The sequence below is a fragment of the Mesoplodon bidens genome (assembly GCF_964165515.1).
Source record: "Mesoplodon bidens genome assembly, chromosome: 18".
NCBI classification, from domain to species: Eukaryota; Metazoa; Chordata; class Mammalia; order Artiodactyla; family Ziphiidae; genus Mesoplodon; species Mesoplodon bidens.
The window spans coordinates 36,355,705-36,373,358 of NC_138175.1; the positions used below are offsets into that span (position 1 = coordinate 36,355,705).

At 37.4% G+C, this 17,654-nt stretch overlaps 1 protein-coding gene across 1 annotated transcript in view; it reads right to left on the reverse strand.

Moving 5' to 3' along the window:
- Nucleotides 1-17,654, reverse strand: part of LONP2 (lon peptidase 2, peroxisomal) — a 90,030-nt gene that overhangs the window by 24,168 nt on the left and 48,208 nt on the right. Inside the window, exons 10-11 of the mRNA XM_081217818.1 lie at nucleotides 15,567-15,693; nucleotides 9,778-9,911 (exon numbers count right to left, since the gene is read on the reverse strand). Coding sequence (XP_081073944.1) covers nucleotides 9,778-9,911; nucleotides 15,567-15,693 — 261 coding nt within the window. The remainder of the gene's footprint in view (nucleotides 1-9,777; nucleotides 9,912-15,566; nucleotides 15,694-17,654) is intronic.

Sequence of the window (17,654 nt, forward strand, 5' to 3'; positions counted from 1 at the left end):
TTCCTCAGCATACATGGGTATGTAAACATGGATCTAGACCCCATTTAGGCATGAAGAGAGATTTGTATGGCTGCAGTTATAAAACTACTTTTTTAAAAAAAAAACCAAGTCTACTTTAGAAATTTAGATGAGATGCTGAGATTATAAGTGGCTTTTTTATTTCTTACAAGATAATAGAAATATGTGCCTCAAAGCTAAATTGACCAGAGATAAAAAGCATTTGAGAGCCTTCTCTTAGGAAGGCAGAAAGGGGAAAACAAAATATCTAAAAACCAATCAGAGAAACCTGAATATTTTCAACTATATAATTTGTCTGTCAGTTTCAGGTTAATCTTTTCCAAAAAACTATCTTCCCAGCCAGAGGAAGTGTGCTACACGCAACTGAGATTCAAGTTACTGACCCTGGCTGCCAAAGCATTTGTGCCTGCATATTTTCAATCTGTTTTTCTTTCTTTCTTTTTTATTTTAAAAGAACTAGTTGTAATGGGGAAATCTGTGGATCAAATGCCCAGAAAAACCTTCATGCTAGCAATAAAATATTTTAAGCCCTTTCTGCCAATATTTTCTTCATTATTTTGGGGATGATAATACAACCTTAACATTACCAAATACATTTTCTTTCAAGTTTACCTACTAAACATTTCTATATAATAACTGTTGAGATACAGATGGACATTAGGACTGTGAACCATTTCTCAATTTTAGTAATAGTTATCTATTCATAAAAATAAAGAACATCAAAAAAGGTATCTGGAAAACATTTTTTTTTCCATCTATTTACCTATTCAAATCAATTCTGAGATGTAAATAAATGACCATTTTATCTAGATTTACCAAAAGTAATTTTTAAAAGCTACAATATTTATAATAAATAAAATGAAGCTTTCAATGATCAAGTCAATGCCTCTACAGCACTTTAAAAACCAGCATTAATCCCACATCTAAAAATTATTTGTTTATATATCTATCTCCCCCAGTGGACTACATACTTGTTAGAAGTTCTCTTTCATCTCCTTCCCAGAATCCAATCTAGAACCCAGCATACCAATAAGTATTCAGTGACTGTTAGCTGACTCACTTACTGAATAAATCAGTATTATACAAAGGCCCAAGACATAGGACCCTAACTTTATACCAGACAAGAGAGCTTGTACCGTCTCCCAGGGTTTTTTTTTTTTTGCATTAATAAATCTCATTTCCTGTGTTAGAGATTCAGAAAATAGTCTTGGAGAATTACTTGGATTAGCAGTTAAGATGCAGACACCGGGCTTCCCTGGTGGCGCAGTGGTTGAGAATCTGCCTGCCAATGCAGGGGACACGGGTTCGAGCCCTGGTCTGGGAAGATCCCACATGCCACGGAGCAACTAGGCCCATGAGACACAACTACTGAGCCTGCGCGTCTGGAGCCTGTGCTCCGCAACAAGAGAGGCCGCGATAGTGAGAGGCCCACGCACCGCGATGAAGAGTGGCCCCTGCTCGCTGCAACTAGAGAAAGCCCTGGCACAGAAACGAAGACCCAACACAGCCAAAAAATAAATAAATAAATAAATTTAAATAAATAAATAAATAAAATTTTTTTAAAAAAAGATGCAGACACCATCTGTAGTATTTTTTTTGTAGTATTTTTTTAAAAGTATTGTTTTACTATCTTGTAACTTAAGGCTGGTTTTGATAATATATGTCAGTGACACCCAAAGGCCACTGTATCTTCCTATATGATTCATTAACTGGAACAATGACTTTTTAATTTTTAGACAATATTTGATTTTCCTGTTTCCAAATAGAGTTTAAATAACAAACGTTTGTCTCCTACCATACGTAAGTAGGATTTTCCCTTTATTACAGCTTCCTTCCAGTCTACGTAGGCAAACAAATCTCTTAAACCAGGCCAGTATTGAAGAGGGAACAATCAGTAAATCAGCATAAATGTCAGAACAGAATATCTTCATGACACTGGCAGTATATACCAATCTAACACTTTCATCTCAAATTTGACCACTTGATTTTAGACGTTTGGACACAACATGCTGCCTAATATCCCTACAAATGCAAAGGATTTAGCATAGAAAGTCTTAAGCTAAATTTAATTAGATCTTGGTTTGCAAAATCCAATTAGCTGTAACAGAACCCTACAAACCCCCAAAGCTTTAGAATCAGCAAGCCAGGTAGGTGCCCTGGTACTAAAACTCTCTCTGAAGTCCATATTCCTTAACAGTTAACCTTAGTTGTTCCTTTGACTATTAGAAAATCTTATTTGTCCCAAGTCACTAATACAATCAAAGGAAAGATAAGCATGAACAGATGAAGCAAGACTTTAAATACTAAAAATGCAAAATGAATCAACACTTCTTAGCCCTATCTGTGCAACCTGGGTCTTTAATAAGAAATCAGCTTAGGTTTGATGGATGGATACTCAACAGCACACACTTAAATGCTGGCTTAGAAAAATCCTTCTGATAATAAAGCGTCTTAGATTGTGATGACTACTGAGCTGCTACAGCCTTTTAAATCAGTAAATTCTGTAAGGATGTGCAGAAATTCTCAAAGTCACTGCTTAAAGATTAGGAAAATGTAGGCCAATTTAAATTCGGCCCCCATAACAACACTAAAACTGTGGCTCATCACACTGTATTCAAAGACCTCTTAACATCAGACGTAGGCGTTTCTTCAGAAACTAAAAATCTGACTTCTGAGTATTATTATAACAATCTAAAATAAACAGCCCAAGCATCTGGTCTGTGGTTTTTGGGTTCAGAGGCAAACACACAAATTACTCTCTCTTTTTTCTTCTAACTCTAGCCAGAAAGGAAGATATGGGATTTAGGTTAAAATGTTTGAGGATTTTTATATGTAACTGGAACCAAGTAATAAGAAACGACTCAATTATCCTCACTTTATTAAAAACAGCTAACAAAGTTTTTATGTCCCCAAACAAAACAAAACAAACAAGAATATCAACAAAATCCACATTAAAAGCTGACAAGTAAAGGTTGCTTCCGTTGTTACTAAAGAATCATTCATTTGCTTGTGGGTCTTATTAAGCTTTTCTCCCCTGAAGGCCCACCCAACAGAGTTACACAGCTATTCTTAACTGTTCCGGCAGCACAGAAATTTCCACTCTCTATTAACAACCCAAACCACAGGTCTTCTTTAAAACTCTAAACAAACGATTTCAATCTTCAGGAATGGGGGTTGTATTAATAGAAATGAAATGTATAATAACCTTCTTTAAAATAAGTAAAAAAAAAAAAATCTGTGAGAGCCAGCCTTCAAGATGGTCCCCAATGATCCCTACTCCCATGGAATGCCATCTCTCACAGGGTTGGTCTGTATGATGAACGGAATGTGGCAGAATTGAGGATTATAAAAGCCTGCAGCTTCTGTCTTGGGCTCTCTGTTTCTCCCTTTTGCACAGCACACTCTCTGGGGAAGCCAACAGCCGTGTCCTGAGCCTAGGAAGAGGCCTAAGTGGCGAGAACCTCAACATCTGGCCAACAGTCAGCAAGGAACCCAGGTTGCTATGAGATATTGTGATTTTAAGAAGTGTTTCTCATCTGTATCTGCCCATCACCCAGGCTCACGGTTCCCAAAGCCTTTAGAATATCCTAAGTGTCGACAGTGATAAAGCTGTCTTTTGTTATGTGAATGAGGTGACTTTTAGGGGCACCTAGGATGGGTGCTGGTTGCCAGGAGATTAGAGGGTTGAAACTTTCTGTCCCACCCACTGGTATCTAGGGAGGGGGGAAGGGTCTGAGGTTGAATCAGTCGCCACTGGCCAATAATCTAGTCAATCATGACTAAGTAATAAAGCCTCCATAAACCCCCCAAAGGACAGCTTTTTGGTCCATTTTTGGAGAGCTTCCCTGTGCCAGGGTGCCAGGCCCCAGGCTCCATGAGGACGTGGTCTCCTTTGTTCCGGATCTCACCCTATGTAGATGATTCGTATCCTTTAATATCTTTTTATAATACATTGGTAATCTAGTGGGTAAAGGGGGGGGATCTCCTGAGTTTGGTGACACGTTCTAGCAAATTAAGCCCGAGGAGGGGGTCGTGGGAAACTCCAATTTGAGCCAGTCAGTCCAAAGTACAGGGAATGACCCTGGTGTATGACCTGCCTCTAGTGGAGGGCAATCTTGTGAGACTGAGCCCTTTGCCTGTGGAATCGGATGCTGGTAAGTGTCAGAATTGAGTTGAATTCTTAGACACCCAGCTGGCATCCCAGAATTGCTTGTTGGTGTGGGGAAGCCTCCACATACATGGTGGAATTGGGTGGGTCTCGGAACCCTTTTCAGCTAACAGCCATATCAGTGAGCCTGGAGGCAGATCTGCCCTGAGCTGAACCTCCAGTTGGCTGACAGCTTGACCAGAACCTCACAACTACCCAGCTAAACTGCTCCTGGATCCCTGACCCACAGACACAGTGAGATGATAATCGCTTGCTAACTGATTTACTAAGTTTTGGGGTAATTTGTTACACAGCATTGAATAATGTAAAATCCAAAAGATAAAGGGACAGATCCTGCAACAGTTAGAAGACTGCTCCAAGAAGTCAAAGACAAAAGAATTTAGCAAAAAGTTACACAAAGCTCAGAGGTTACTTCCTGAAAACATTATATATAGTATTTTCCATTAATATAAGAAATTCATGACATTAGACAAGAGAATGGATATGCTTCAGATTTGTCGATGACTAGTAGGAAAAAAAAAAAAAAGAGCTGAAAGGATCAAAAACACTTGTTTCTCCTGCAGGAACAGCTTCCTGTTTTGGTTACAAAGAAGTCATGCTTAAAATAACCATGGTAAAGCATGCTGAGGGTCTGAGAAGTCAATGGCAGGAAGCCACAACAAAGAGACCTGAATGCAGCCCGACAGAAGATGATTCCTCCGGAGAAAAGGACCCAAGAAAGGCGAAGGAAAAAGCTACCCTAGCAAATGAGTGGGAGGTAAAGTGAGGAAGGCCCATCAGAATGCGGCTCCCCTCTCAGCATCTGCCCCCCCGCCCCGCTCCAGCAATGAGCAGACTTGCTAAAGTGGCAGGCAGGATACCTCTCCTCCAGCTGGCATGCTCTTGCTGACAGCCAAGAGTGTGGTGACCCAGGAAAATTAAGCTAATGAAGGAGGAGAATCGTGCTGTAAACTTTGAATATTTTATTTTGATGCATTTTAAACTGTGAAGTCTGGAAAGGATACACCAAAAGTTAAGGATATTATATCTGCCTGTTTCCACTATATTAGGTTGATTTCACTGTCCTACATAAGGCAAACATATCAGAGAAACAATACATGTTGAAATGCAACTCACTCAAACTGAACTAGAGAAACTCCTAGAGTTAGCTCTGTGGTCTAGCCAGCCCAATGTTTTGTGGCCAGTGGGGGGGCCCAGGGCATCTATCATGAGAGGATAGGCATGTTTTCACTGACATCAAATCCTAATGCTTGTGACTCATACCACCCAACCACTTAGCCCTTTTTCCAATCTACAGCTTCTGTTTTCTTATGGACTGGGAAGTAGACAGCTAAGTTTATAAAGATGTGCTTGTTAACAGAGTCAGATAGGCAAGGCTCAGTGTTTATTGGGGAATTCTGTGAAAGGACTTATGAATCAAATCAGAGTCAAACCAGACAGCTGCTGAGAATCCTACTCAACTAAGATTTTATAATAGTCAATCAAGTCACCCAAAGGTATGAAACAAAGGCTATAGAGACTGGTAATTCTTCATAGGCATTTTTTCTACCTCCTTTGTCTATCGTCACTATTTCTATTCAACATCTTCCTGGAGGTCCCTGCTAGTTCATTAGGAAAGAACCGAAATAAAAGGTATAATGATCAGAAAGGAAAAAGTAAAAACTGACATTATTTGCATTTGTGATAACTGATGTTATATGTAGAAAATCCAAGAGTCTACAGTAAGAATTAATAAGTCAATTTGGCAAGTTTGCTGGATGCAAGTCAATGTACTATTCCCATATACTAGCAACCAAACAAACTAGAAAATTAAAAATTAAAAATACTATTTATAATGATACACACACATAACACACACATACAAGGATCAATTAACTAGGAATATATTCAATATCTAAAGAAAATATGCAAAAGCTCACCACTGAAAACTATTAAAACACTTAAAAACATTTATTAAGACAAATAAATGAAGCTAGCCATGAACGTAAAGACTTGATAATATCAAATTGTCAATTCTCCCCAAACTAATTTACAGATTCAATGCAATCACAATCAAAATATCAGAAGGTGTTATTTATTTATTTACTTATTTATTGGTAGAGATTGACAAGCTGATTCTAAAATTAACACAGATATTTGATGGACCTACAACAGCCAAGGCAATCCTGAAGAAAAACAAACCTGGAGGATTTACACTACCAGTATCAAGACCAAATGAGATACAGTCATTCTTGAAACCGTGTTTGATACTGCTACTGTAAAGTTCATCCAAAGTACCCACCACCCACTTACCATAAGTCAGCTAGTTTAATTCATTTTTCCTTTAAGTGTTTATCTCAGATCTCCATAACATAACCACATACATATTGCTTCAAGTGACATTTAAAAAGCTTATTCATAATAACATCTAACACACTTCATGAATAACTGTTAAACCTGTTAATTTTGTCTTTTTTCCTAAGCAATTTTTCAGGTGACTTCGATGAGAACAGTTAAGAAACTAACATCTTGAGGTATATTAAGTTTAATGTAGCTTCTCCAATGAATACCATATTTTTCAAAAATAATTGAGAGTGCTCCATATTCTGAGAAACTTTATAAAGATTGGTTATAAAGTGAATCTTTCTTTGCTGAGGATAATTTTTGAGGAAAAAAACTCACTAGATATTAACTGGACATAGATGGTACATGAGTGACTTAACAAATGGACATACACCTAACTCTTTAGAGAGAAACATCCAAATCTGCAAAACTGAATACATGGAACATGTGTGTCCTTGGCTAAAGGCAGGCAAAAGCAGAATAAAACTTTAGCCGCAAACTTTTATCTTTCAACCCAACTAATATCCCAGAAAGGAAAAGGGCAATTCAGAACATACTAATAATATACAGAAAAACATAGGCAGTGCTGCTTTTATGAAATAATTCCCATACTTTATAGGGAAGTGACCGAAACCATAAATATTCCTCCTCTAACACAAATCAATTGGAACTCTCACCCGCCTTTTAAACTCTGTTATTTGTTCTGACAGTTAAGACCCCACAAACACAAAGACAACTGTTCACAGACCAGTATTTCTGGGCCTACTCCAGAAAGTTTGTTCGATATGCTGAGGTTTCTGCCTGTCTTGTGGCCTGAAATTACTTTTCTTCCTGGCAGCAACTCTAGGTCCAGCAATACTTTTAACATTAAAAATAGCTCCCTCACTGCATTACTTGAAATTTCTAAAACAACTTCTATTTTAGACTCTAATTTTACATAATTCATTTCTTAATGAGAAACTTTCAGTTACTAAGCTAGCTGCATTTGAACTTTGTGGCATGAGAACCCAATAGAGACTTTTTTTTTTGTAGAAATTTTTCTTTTGGCTTGGTTGAGGTCATAAACATCAATTCAGAATACCTTATAATTATTTTACTAAAATCTGGAGGAGAGTCACCTACAGTAACTCCAGGGTGTCTTACAATGTAAGACCCAGCTTGGAGTCCATGTATCTCTAGTAAGAACTACAATCAAAATCATCCTCTCAAGAGACAAGTACTTGTCCTAATTATTTATTCATATGGGTGTCCTAGGTAATATCTTAACCACCTAAGTCTGCTTAACTATGTTATCTTTTACGATTTGTTCTGTGAATCATGGATTAAAAAAAAAAAACCAAATAAATGTTACCATGAAACACTGGATGTTCTCACACGGTTCACAAGCTGAACAAGTTCTTGAGTATTTCTGGGTTACCTTTAAATAGCTAATGTGGTCACAGATGTTATTAGAAATATGCTAGTGGATGTGTAAGCACTGTATAACTATGGAACGCTTCTCTTAACATCAAATCCCTCTGACTGTGTTATTATAAATTCCAAAATAAACTGTCTAAAATCCTAAACACAATTTTCAAAATGTGTTAACCAGATAAACTCATTTCACTCTCTGCCTTTCTATTACATCACAGACAAGAACAAAAGGACACAGGCTCGGGTGCCAGAGGCCACAGCACGAAGGGAATGTTCTAAGAATAAAAAGGGGAAACTCATGAGGATCTAGCCCTTATATTTAGAAAGGGAAAAAAGAGAAAAATACATTAGTTCTACACTGTCACTGTCAGCTACACTGAGTGACACAATTCTTAATAGGCTATCACTCACCTACGGTACTTTTTAAAAATTCAGATTTCTGAAAATGGTGGTCGGAACATGTGTTTATCTTTAAACTTCCTCTCCAAATCCTATTAAAATGACAAGAAACAAACAAACAAAAAGGATAAACCCACAAGAACAAAAAGAGTAAGAAAGAAGAGAAGAGATGCTGACAACATCTTGGATAAGCGCAAGTAGATGGGCAAGAAGTAATAAACACTTAGCAGGCTAGAAAATGTGGAAACTTGAATGTCTGTGAGGGCGGGGGTGCGGTGGTTATCCACAAAGGCTCAGGAATTTGAGGTACTCCTGAAAAGATGGGTGAGAAGTGGGACTAAAGACAAGTTTTTTAAGTCTGTGTAAGAAATAATTATGGGTTTAAGATCCCTCTCCTACTCCACATAACAAGGGCCCTCCCCCTCCCCAATTCAACAGAAGGTGGGAGGTTCACTCTCTGGAGAAATGAACTAGTGAGGTTCTAGGCACAGTGCGAGCAGGGGTGAAGCACACGTGAGGAAGAGGAGGACTAGGGAAAGTCTACTCTTTGGATAATACTGAGGTTGAATGTACTGCGCTTAGCAATAGAAGGAGAAGCAGGGAAGATGTTTAACTGCATCTGTTCTACTGAGCTTACCACAAATTATATGGTTTGTGATATGGTTCTTCAGCTATATTCATCAATGTCCTTTCTAGAAAGAGCTATGGAAACGGTAGAACATCTAATAAGTCTCTTTACTATGAAAGAGTAAAGAGATTCTCTACTACTCAAGTCATGTGTGTGAAAGCAAATTTTGGCAACTATGCAGCAGCAATGGACTAGGGCAAGAAGTTAAGACATTTTAACTGGGCACCGAAGGAAATGTCCACATGTCATTAACTTGAGGAATAGACTCCTTCCCTTTTTTTCCTTGTCACCACCTCCACAATTATTTTTCAAAGAAAAAATAGTTTAAATTACATCTTAAATGTGTACCTATCAAAGAAAATGTGTGAGAAAAACAAATATTACACATGAAGCTATTCCACAGAACAAAGATCTGCCCTTGCAGTACTTGGACAGCTTGGATTTTTCTCTTTTTTTTTCTTTTTACTGTTGTAGCAACTTTCTATGTTATAAATATTGAATGACTTAACAATCTGGATCAGAAGGAAAAATGAGAACGCCAGAACCCAAACATAAAGTGTACCATCATTACAAAGCTGGAGAAATAATATCCCTAAAACATTAATACTATGTATTATTCCTGCTAAAACTCTGTATTACTTGTAGAAAAGAATCCTCTTGATAAAATACATCAACCATTAAGTTTTACTTACTCACTGGATGCATTTACCCATGGAGAAATATGTGTCGTTGCTCTAAGGACCACCCCACACTATCCCTCCACATCCAACTTTTTTCGCCATTTACCCCTAGCCACCAAGCCTGTGGGCACCAGATCTAAGTCACAGACCTTCTCCCTCAGCCACATCGGGACGGTCCAACCTGGCATCTCTGTGCTGTCCCTCTGCCACCTTCACAGCAACAGCTCGGCAAATGGCCCCCAGCTTCCTGTCCAGAGAGCGAACCCCTGCCTCTCTGGTGTACCTGTCATCAAAGAAAAATATTTTATTTTTGGCTAAACACCACCTGTAAAAATAGAAGTCATGTAATTAACAACTATCCTAAAGGAAGTGTACATTTAAAAGTTTATTACAGTTTCTTGTTTTTTGTTGTTGTTGTTTTCTGTATGCGGGCCTCTCACTGTTGTGGCCTCTCCCGTTGCGGAGCACAGGCTCTGGACGCGCAGGCTCAGTGGCCATGGCTCATGGGCCCAGCCGCTCCGTGGCATGTGGGATCTTCCCGGACCGGGTCCCGAACCTGTGTCCCCTGCATCGGCAGGCGGACTCTCAACCACTGCGCCACCAGAGAAGCCCCTATTACAGTTTCTTGAGTACTAACTGCCTCACCTTTAAAAATTCCTTTGTAAAGTATTCTTATTTCTTAAATATTCAGAGTATTTCCAGCTACAACTTTTCCTTTTACATAGCATATCTTGGACCATTACACTATACTTAAAAATGAATTATTGGTTCTTCAAGTTATAGCGCCAAAGTAAATTTAGCAGCACATAAAACATGATTTACTCCTTGATGATATGTGTAAGTGCTTTCTTAAAATCTGTCGACTTAAGAAAATTCTGATAAATTTATTATACATGAAACATTGCTGAAAGAATCAGAAAAATAACTTTTTTCCAAGCTAAAGCAAAAATAATTTGAGACAGAAATCTAGTCTTTACCTGGAACTGTGCTAATTACCTCTATTTAGTGTCTTTTCATTGTAGAGACTTCTAAAGAAAGAAATATGCTAATGATGCAAGCATTGTGGTATAGTGGAAAAGGTACTAAATGTGGTTAAGCAGAGCTGTCTTAAAAAACATATATGTTAGACTCAAATTCCATAAGCCACTCATAATCCTTTATACAGTATAATCATTTTTGGCCACTCAGCTCTGGATGAGTTTGCATGGACAGCATCAGCTAGAGAATGAAGTTTTATCTGAAAAACTGGATTTGATTAGGCGGTCAGACATATATTCAAGACTCTGGGGAAGCAGATTTTTTTTTTTTTTAATAACAAATTTAATCAGTTATACATATACATATGTTTCCATATCCCCTCCCTTTCGCGTCTCCCTCCCACCCTCCCTATCCCACCCCTCCAGGCTGTCACAAAGCACCGAGCTGATCTCCCTGTGCTATGCGGCTGCTTCCCACTAGCTATCTACCTTACGTTTGGTACTGTATATATGTCCATGCCTCTCTTTCACTTTGTCACAGCTTACCCTTCCCCCTCCCATATCCTCAAGTCCATTCTCTAGTAGGTCTCTGTCTTTATTCCTGTCTTACCCCTATGTTCTTCATGACATTTTTTTTTCTTAAATTCCATATATATGTGTTAGCATACAGTATTTGTCTTTCTCTTTCTGACTTACTTCACTCTGTATGACAGAGTCTAGGTCCATCCACCTCATTACAAATAGCTCAATTTCGTTTCTTTTTATGGCTGAGTAATATTCCATTGTATATATGTGCCACATCTTCTTTATCCATTCATCCGATGATGGACACTTAGGTTGTTTCCATCTCCGGGCTATTGTAAATAGGGCTGCTATGAACATTTTGGTACATGTCTCTTTTTGAATTATGGTTTTCTCAGGGTATATGCCCAGTAGTGGGATTGCTGGGTCATATGGTAGTTCTATTTGTAGTTTTTTAAGGAACCTCCATACCGTTCTCCATAGTGGCTGTACCAATTCACATTCCCACCAGCAGTGCAAGAGTGTTCCCTTTTTTCCACAACCTCTCCAGCATTTATTGTTTCTAGATTTCTTGATGATGGCCATTCTGACTGGTGTGAGATGATATCTCATTGTAGTTTTGATTTGCATTTCTCTAATGAGTAAAGATGTTGAGCATCCTTTCATGTGTTTGTTGGCAGTCTGTATATCTTCTGTGGAGAAATGTCTATTTAGGTCTTCTGCCCATTTTTGGATTGGGTTGTTTGTTTCTTTGTTATTGAGCTGCATGAGCTGCTTATAAATTTTGGAGATTAATCCTTTGTCAGTTGCTTCATTTGCAAATATTTTCTCCCATTCTGAGGGTTGTCTTTTGGTCTTGTTTATGGTTTCCTTTGCTGTGCAAAAGCTTTGAAGTTTCATTAGGTCCCATGTGTTTATTTTTGTCTTTATTTCCATTTCTCTAGGAGGTGGGTCCAAAAGGATCTTGCTGTGATTTATGTCATAGAGTGTTCTGCCTATGTTTTCCTCTAAGAGTTTGATAGTGTCTGGCCTTACATTTAGGTCTTTAATCAATTTTGAGCTTATTTTTGTGTATGGTGTTAGGGAGTGATCTAATCTCATACTTTTACATGTCCCTATCCAGTTTTCCCAGCACCACTTATTGAAGAGACTGTCCTTTCTCCACTGTACATTCCTGCCTCCTTTATCAAAGATAAGGTGACCATATGTCCGTGGGTTTAACTCTGGGCTTTCTATCCTGTTCCATTGATCTATCTTTCTGTTTTTGTGCCAGTACCACACTGTCTTGATTACTGTAGCTTTGTAGTATAGTCTGAAGTCAGGGAGCCTGATTCCTCCAGCTCCATTTTTCGTTCTCAAGATTGCTTTGGCTATTCGGGGTCTTTTGTGTTTCCACACAAATTGTGAAATTTTTTGTTCTAGTTCTGTGAAAAAAGCCAGTGGTAGTTTGATAGGGATTGCATTGAATCTGTAGATTGCTTTGGGTAGTAGAGTCATTTTCACAATGTTGATTCTTCCAATCCAAGAACATGGTACATCTCTCCATCTATTTGTATCATCTTTAATTTCTTTCATCAGTGTCTTATAATTTTCTGCATACAGGTCTTTTGTCTCCTTAGGTAGGCTTATTCCTAGATATTTTATTCTTTTTGTTGCAATGGTAAATGGGAGTGTTTCCTTGATTTCACTTTCAGATTTTTCATCATTAGTATATAGGAATGCCAGAGATTTCTGTGGAAGCAGATTTTTTAAGTTCTGAGAAAAGACAAATAAAATTCTTGGCTAAACACTCTAAAGTAAAAAACTAATTTCAATCAAAGGAATAGGAAGATAAAAGAATAAAGTCCATATTATACAAATGCATGTAATTTCAATGTGAAAGAAAATAGGGAAGCACTTTAAAAATAAACAAACCAACATGTAAAAACAAAAACAAAAACCCAGTGTAGCTTCCTAGACAACTATTTGATGAGCTCAGATGAAAGGGTCTGGACAAAAGATGAAAGAGAAGGGCCTGAAGATGCTTACAGAGGGATTGTCTGAACATGCAGAAATGGTACCAGGAAGTTCAGAATGAACTGGAGCTTGCCAAAAATAATAAGGACATCAACAACAAAAAAATACTTTTTTAGATGTTTAGAACAATCATGGGCTAGGAACTAATGCAGACAGTATAATATTAACAGCGACTGGAGGAACATAGACACATCAACTGCTGGTTTGGTTTAGTAATTTTAAACCAAAAAAGGAAGAATCACCAGTGTCAAATAAGAATTGGTTAATGTTTCCTAACCATGACTAGATGATCATGAAGACGCTAATTTTCAGAGGACATAAAACTAACGTACTGGATGATAATCAAGATGAAAAAAAATCAATTTGCTGCAATGGTAGCTGAAACTAACATGTATATTAAAATATACATAATTGTAAACGTCTACATCTGGGCTTTAAAAAATTCAACCCTATAAAGATGGAATGAGATAGACCAAGTGCAGCAGAAATTCAAAGAACTAAAGGTGTTGGGTAACTGTGCAATAGGCAAGAGGATAACCTAAAAAATCTAAGAATCTTGAGACACAGTCATAAAATAATACAGTCAGAATAAGAAAATCAGTGGTCTTCTTACACCGTGAACTGTTTAGGCTACGTCTGAAACAACTGAGTTCTGCTCTGGGTGTTTATTTTAAAAGAGACATTGACATCACAGGAATCATTCAGAAGAAGACTAATCAGGAAGGTGAAAAGTCTTGAAAGTGGGTCAAGAGGAATGGTAAAGAGAATAGGAATATTTAGCCTGAAGAAGAGAACATTTATGGGATGTGGGCTTGACAGCATTTTTTTTTTTAATACCAGAAAGGCTGTACAAGGGAGGAATTAGATCCTAGGTGTACATACAGGGCAGAATGAGAAAACTATAGGGAGGTGAATATAAAGACTCTTTTATAACAATTACATTTACTCACCAAGGAGTGGTTGGCAGTAAGCACTGCAATTCAAGCAGTCTAGTTACCCTGGGAGGTAAGGGGGACTAGATGACTTCTAAGACTTCCTCCCCTCCTCCCGAACATTATGGGTCTATGACTACAACACAGGAAAAGATGAAAAACACACGAAAGATGAAAATCTACGTCCTAAGTTGGGTAACTCACTAAATACCCCAAACTTGCCTGGAGTAGCAAATACCTGTGCTGTTTTCATAAAAATTAAAACTGCTCAGAGAAATTTCCTAACGTTCACAGCTTTTAATAGCTGATGTTTTGAGCTAACAAGTATATAAAAAAGAAATAATTCTCCAGGCAACAATTGGGAAATACAAATAGTGATTATTCTTCAAGTCATTAGTATTTAGTTCCAGATAAGCTATGAGTGGATATTTTTCTCTATCACTCATATTTTACAGATGGGGAAGCTATCAAAAAGGTTAAGTGACTTGTTGAAAGTTACCCAAAGACATGAGAGGTATTATCTGGAATAATGATATTTTTGGAAGACTCTGGCGCAGAAATCACCTACTTTATTTCCCCTGGCATTATCCACACAATAAATCACAAGTTAAGAAAAGGAACTCCTAGGTCAGGTTGAGTCTTACTTGTTTCATAAGTAAATTTAAACAGACTTCCAAATAGACTTCCTTAAGAAGGCTGGCTTAGATCAAAAAGCAGCCTGACTGGCCAAACTCTAAGTCAAAGTTCAAAACAGAGGGAGACTTCACTTCTTTTGAAAAAGCAGTGGTTACTGGGAACGGGCTGCAGGAGGAGTCCTGGCAGCCTGACACAATTTGCCAGATGATGCAACAGACCTGCAATACTGAGCCAGGAAAACTGTGAGAGGCTATTGTGGATAGAAATTCTCAACAGGATATATTTTCCATTCAAACATGCAATCTATAAATCAGACTCAGCAATACTTGACTCATAATTTATGTGCTGCTTGCCATGGGCTTAACCACTTGGTAGCTAACTCGGGAAAATACCTTCTCTGTTGTCCTGGTGTTAATTCTGAAGATGAAAACACTAAGGATTGTTTTAAATCTCTCAAAGAGAAGAAAAGAGAATCTGAATAACTTAAAACTGATGTCTGAAAGTACCATCTCACTTCTCAGGAGAATTCAACTTTCAAGATTCTGGGACATAAAAGGTGTCTCAATATTTTCCATGTTTTTGGTTGTTAAATTTATCGAATTAATCCCTTATGTTGCAACAGTGGAAAAGTTGAAATTCTGGCTCAACTGAAGTCCTTAGTTAGCTATGAAGATACTCTAAATGCTTTCCCTGTGAATTTCTGCCTAATACAGAGCCCTGTGTAAATCAATAGTTATGGAAATGCTTGCTGGGAATCTGTTGGAGAGAGAGAAATGGATGCTATGAGTTGCCAGTAAAATAGGAATCTCCTTTTTAGATCTGAACATTATCGAAGCCTCAGGACGGCTGACTAACCTGGTGATGATGTCGAGAGTAGTAACCTGAGGTATCTGAATCTGCTGAGGAGTCAGCCCATGCTGTTCCAGTTGCTTCGGGATCAAGTGCCTGTGGGCAATCTCTATCTTTTCCTCTTGTGTATACCCTGGAAAAGAAGCGATTTTGCTTTGTGATTATTCACATTGCTTCCACAGTGCCATGCTTCATTAATAAATCCAGCACAGATGCAATGGATCTTGGATTTAGAATGAATTTAAGTATGACTTCAACTAAGATTATAATCAGAATAAAGAAATTTAATCTCCAATCAATAATTGTTAAAATTTCCAACTTTTCCACAAACAAAACAAGTACTTACTAAATAAGCAGTGTTCGAAAGCCTTCTGATTAAATGATATATCTCTCAAAGAAGAGAAAAAAAATCTCAGTTTCATTAACTAAGAGATAATTACCTCCTTAACTCAAATGTGAGTTTTTATTATTTAATAGGAAAATAATACATCCCTTTTCTTTAGCATAATTTGACACATAATTGAAAAAACTGACAGCAGCAACAACAGAGACCTCAATTAAGACTTCAAGGGAAGAGCTGCAAAGGAGCTATTTCCAGAACTCCGACTATAAACTTTAGCAACAAACAAAACAGAAACTAAGACTTCCCTATAAAAGTTTTATTCCTTACATGTTGGAATTATACATATAATTTATACATTTAAAAGACTTCATGGTCTTATCTACTTAAAAGCCTCAACGAGTATAAATTTACTTTGTCTTTAAAACAAATGTCCCCCACAATAATTGCCTCTTTCCATTTAACAAGCAAAAATTAAAAAGATGAATTGACAAGGCATCTTTTGAGTAGAAAAAGGAAATTAAAAACACCAGAAAAGCTAGAAGATAGGATAACCAAAACTGCAGAAGAAGGTGGCATCGTATGTCCACCTCTGCAGCAGCTGCCCTGATTATTTCACTTCACGTTAGTATATCTTATGGATTTTGATTTGGAGTTTCCAGGCAATTGGATCTCATTATTTATTTATTTTAGTGTTATAAATAGGCACAAAGCAACTTTAAAATTCTCCACCATATTTTAAAATTAAATATAGGGACCTGCTGGGTTCGCAGATAACTAAGAAATCCAATTATCATTTACTGGAGGGCGAAAATATATTTCAGTTTAATATGAAATATATTTTTAGATTATACTCTATTTTTATTTTAAAAGATACCCACTGACATTTGATCTCTTCTAGGGAAAAATAATTCTGAGCAATTTAAATAAGGTGAAAACACTGGGATTTATTTAGTGTTAGTAACTAAAGGACTTTTTTTTACACACTCCAGTGAAGGGGAACACATGGTTAAAAAAAAAAAATTGTATATAACTACTTGACAGATTCAAGTAAAAATAAGAAGAATTTAAAAGCACCCTGTATTTTTATATAAAAATGAGGCCAGGGCTTCCCTGGTGGCGCAGTGGTTAGGAGTCTGCCTGCCGATGCAGGGGACATGGGTTTGAGCCCCGGTCCGGGAGGATCCCACGTGCCGCAGAGTGGCTGGGCCTGTGAGCCATGGCCTCTGAGCCTGCGCGTCCGGAACCTGTGCTCTGCAACGGGAGAGGCCACGGCAGTGAGAGGCCCACATACCACAAAAAAAAAAAAAAAAAAAAAAAAAAAAAAAAAAAAAAATGAGGCCAGCTGTAATAAAGAGAGAGATTTAGGACGTATTTCTTAACAAGAATAAATGATTATACTTTCCAAGAGATGGTAAAAACTTCAAAATCTGATAGACAGGAAGCTACACTGGGTATGTAAAGACCTATTTTTGTGTTTTAGACACTTACTTTAAAAAAAAGAATTATTTTTATCTATAATTTTAGAAATTGCTTCAAAGAAGAATATCTTGTTTTCCATAAAAATGATCATTCTTTTATGCTAAGTTAAAACTGAAAGTGTGATGTTGTATACAACGTACATACACTCTTGTCTGTCATGGTTAAAACAAACAAAATTTTGCAAAATTTTGCAGACTTTGAATCTACAATATATAAAAGCTGGTTTATATGCCAGATTCAGAACTTCTGAAGATCATACACTGGCAAATCAA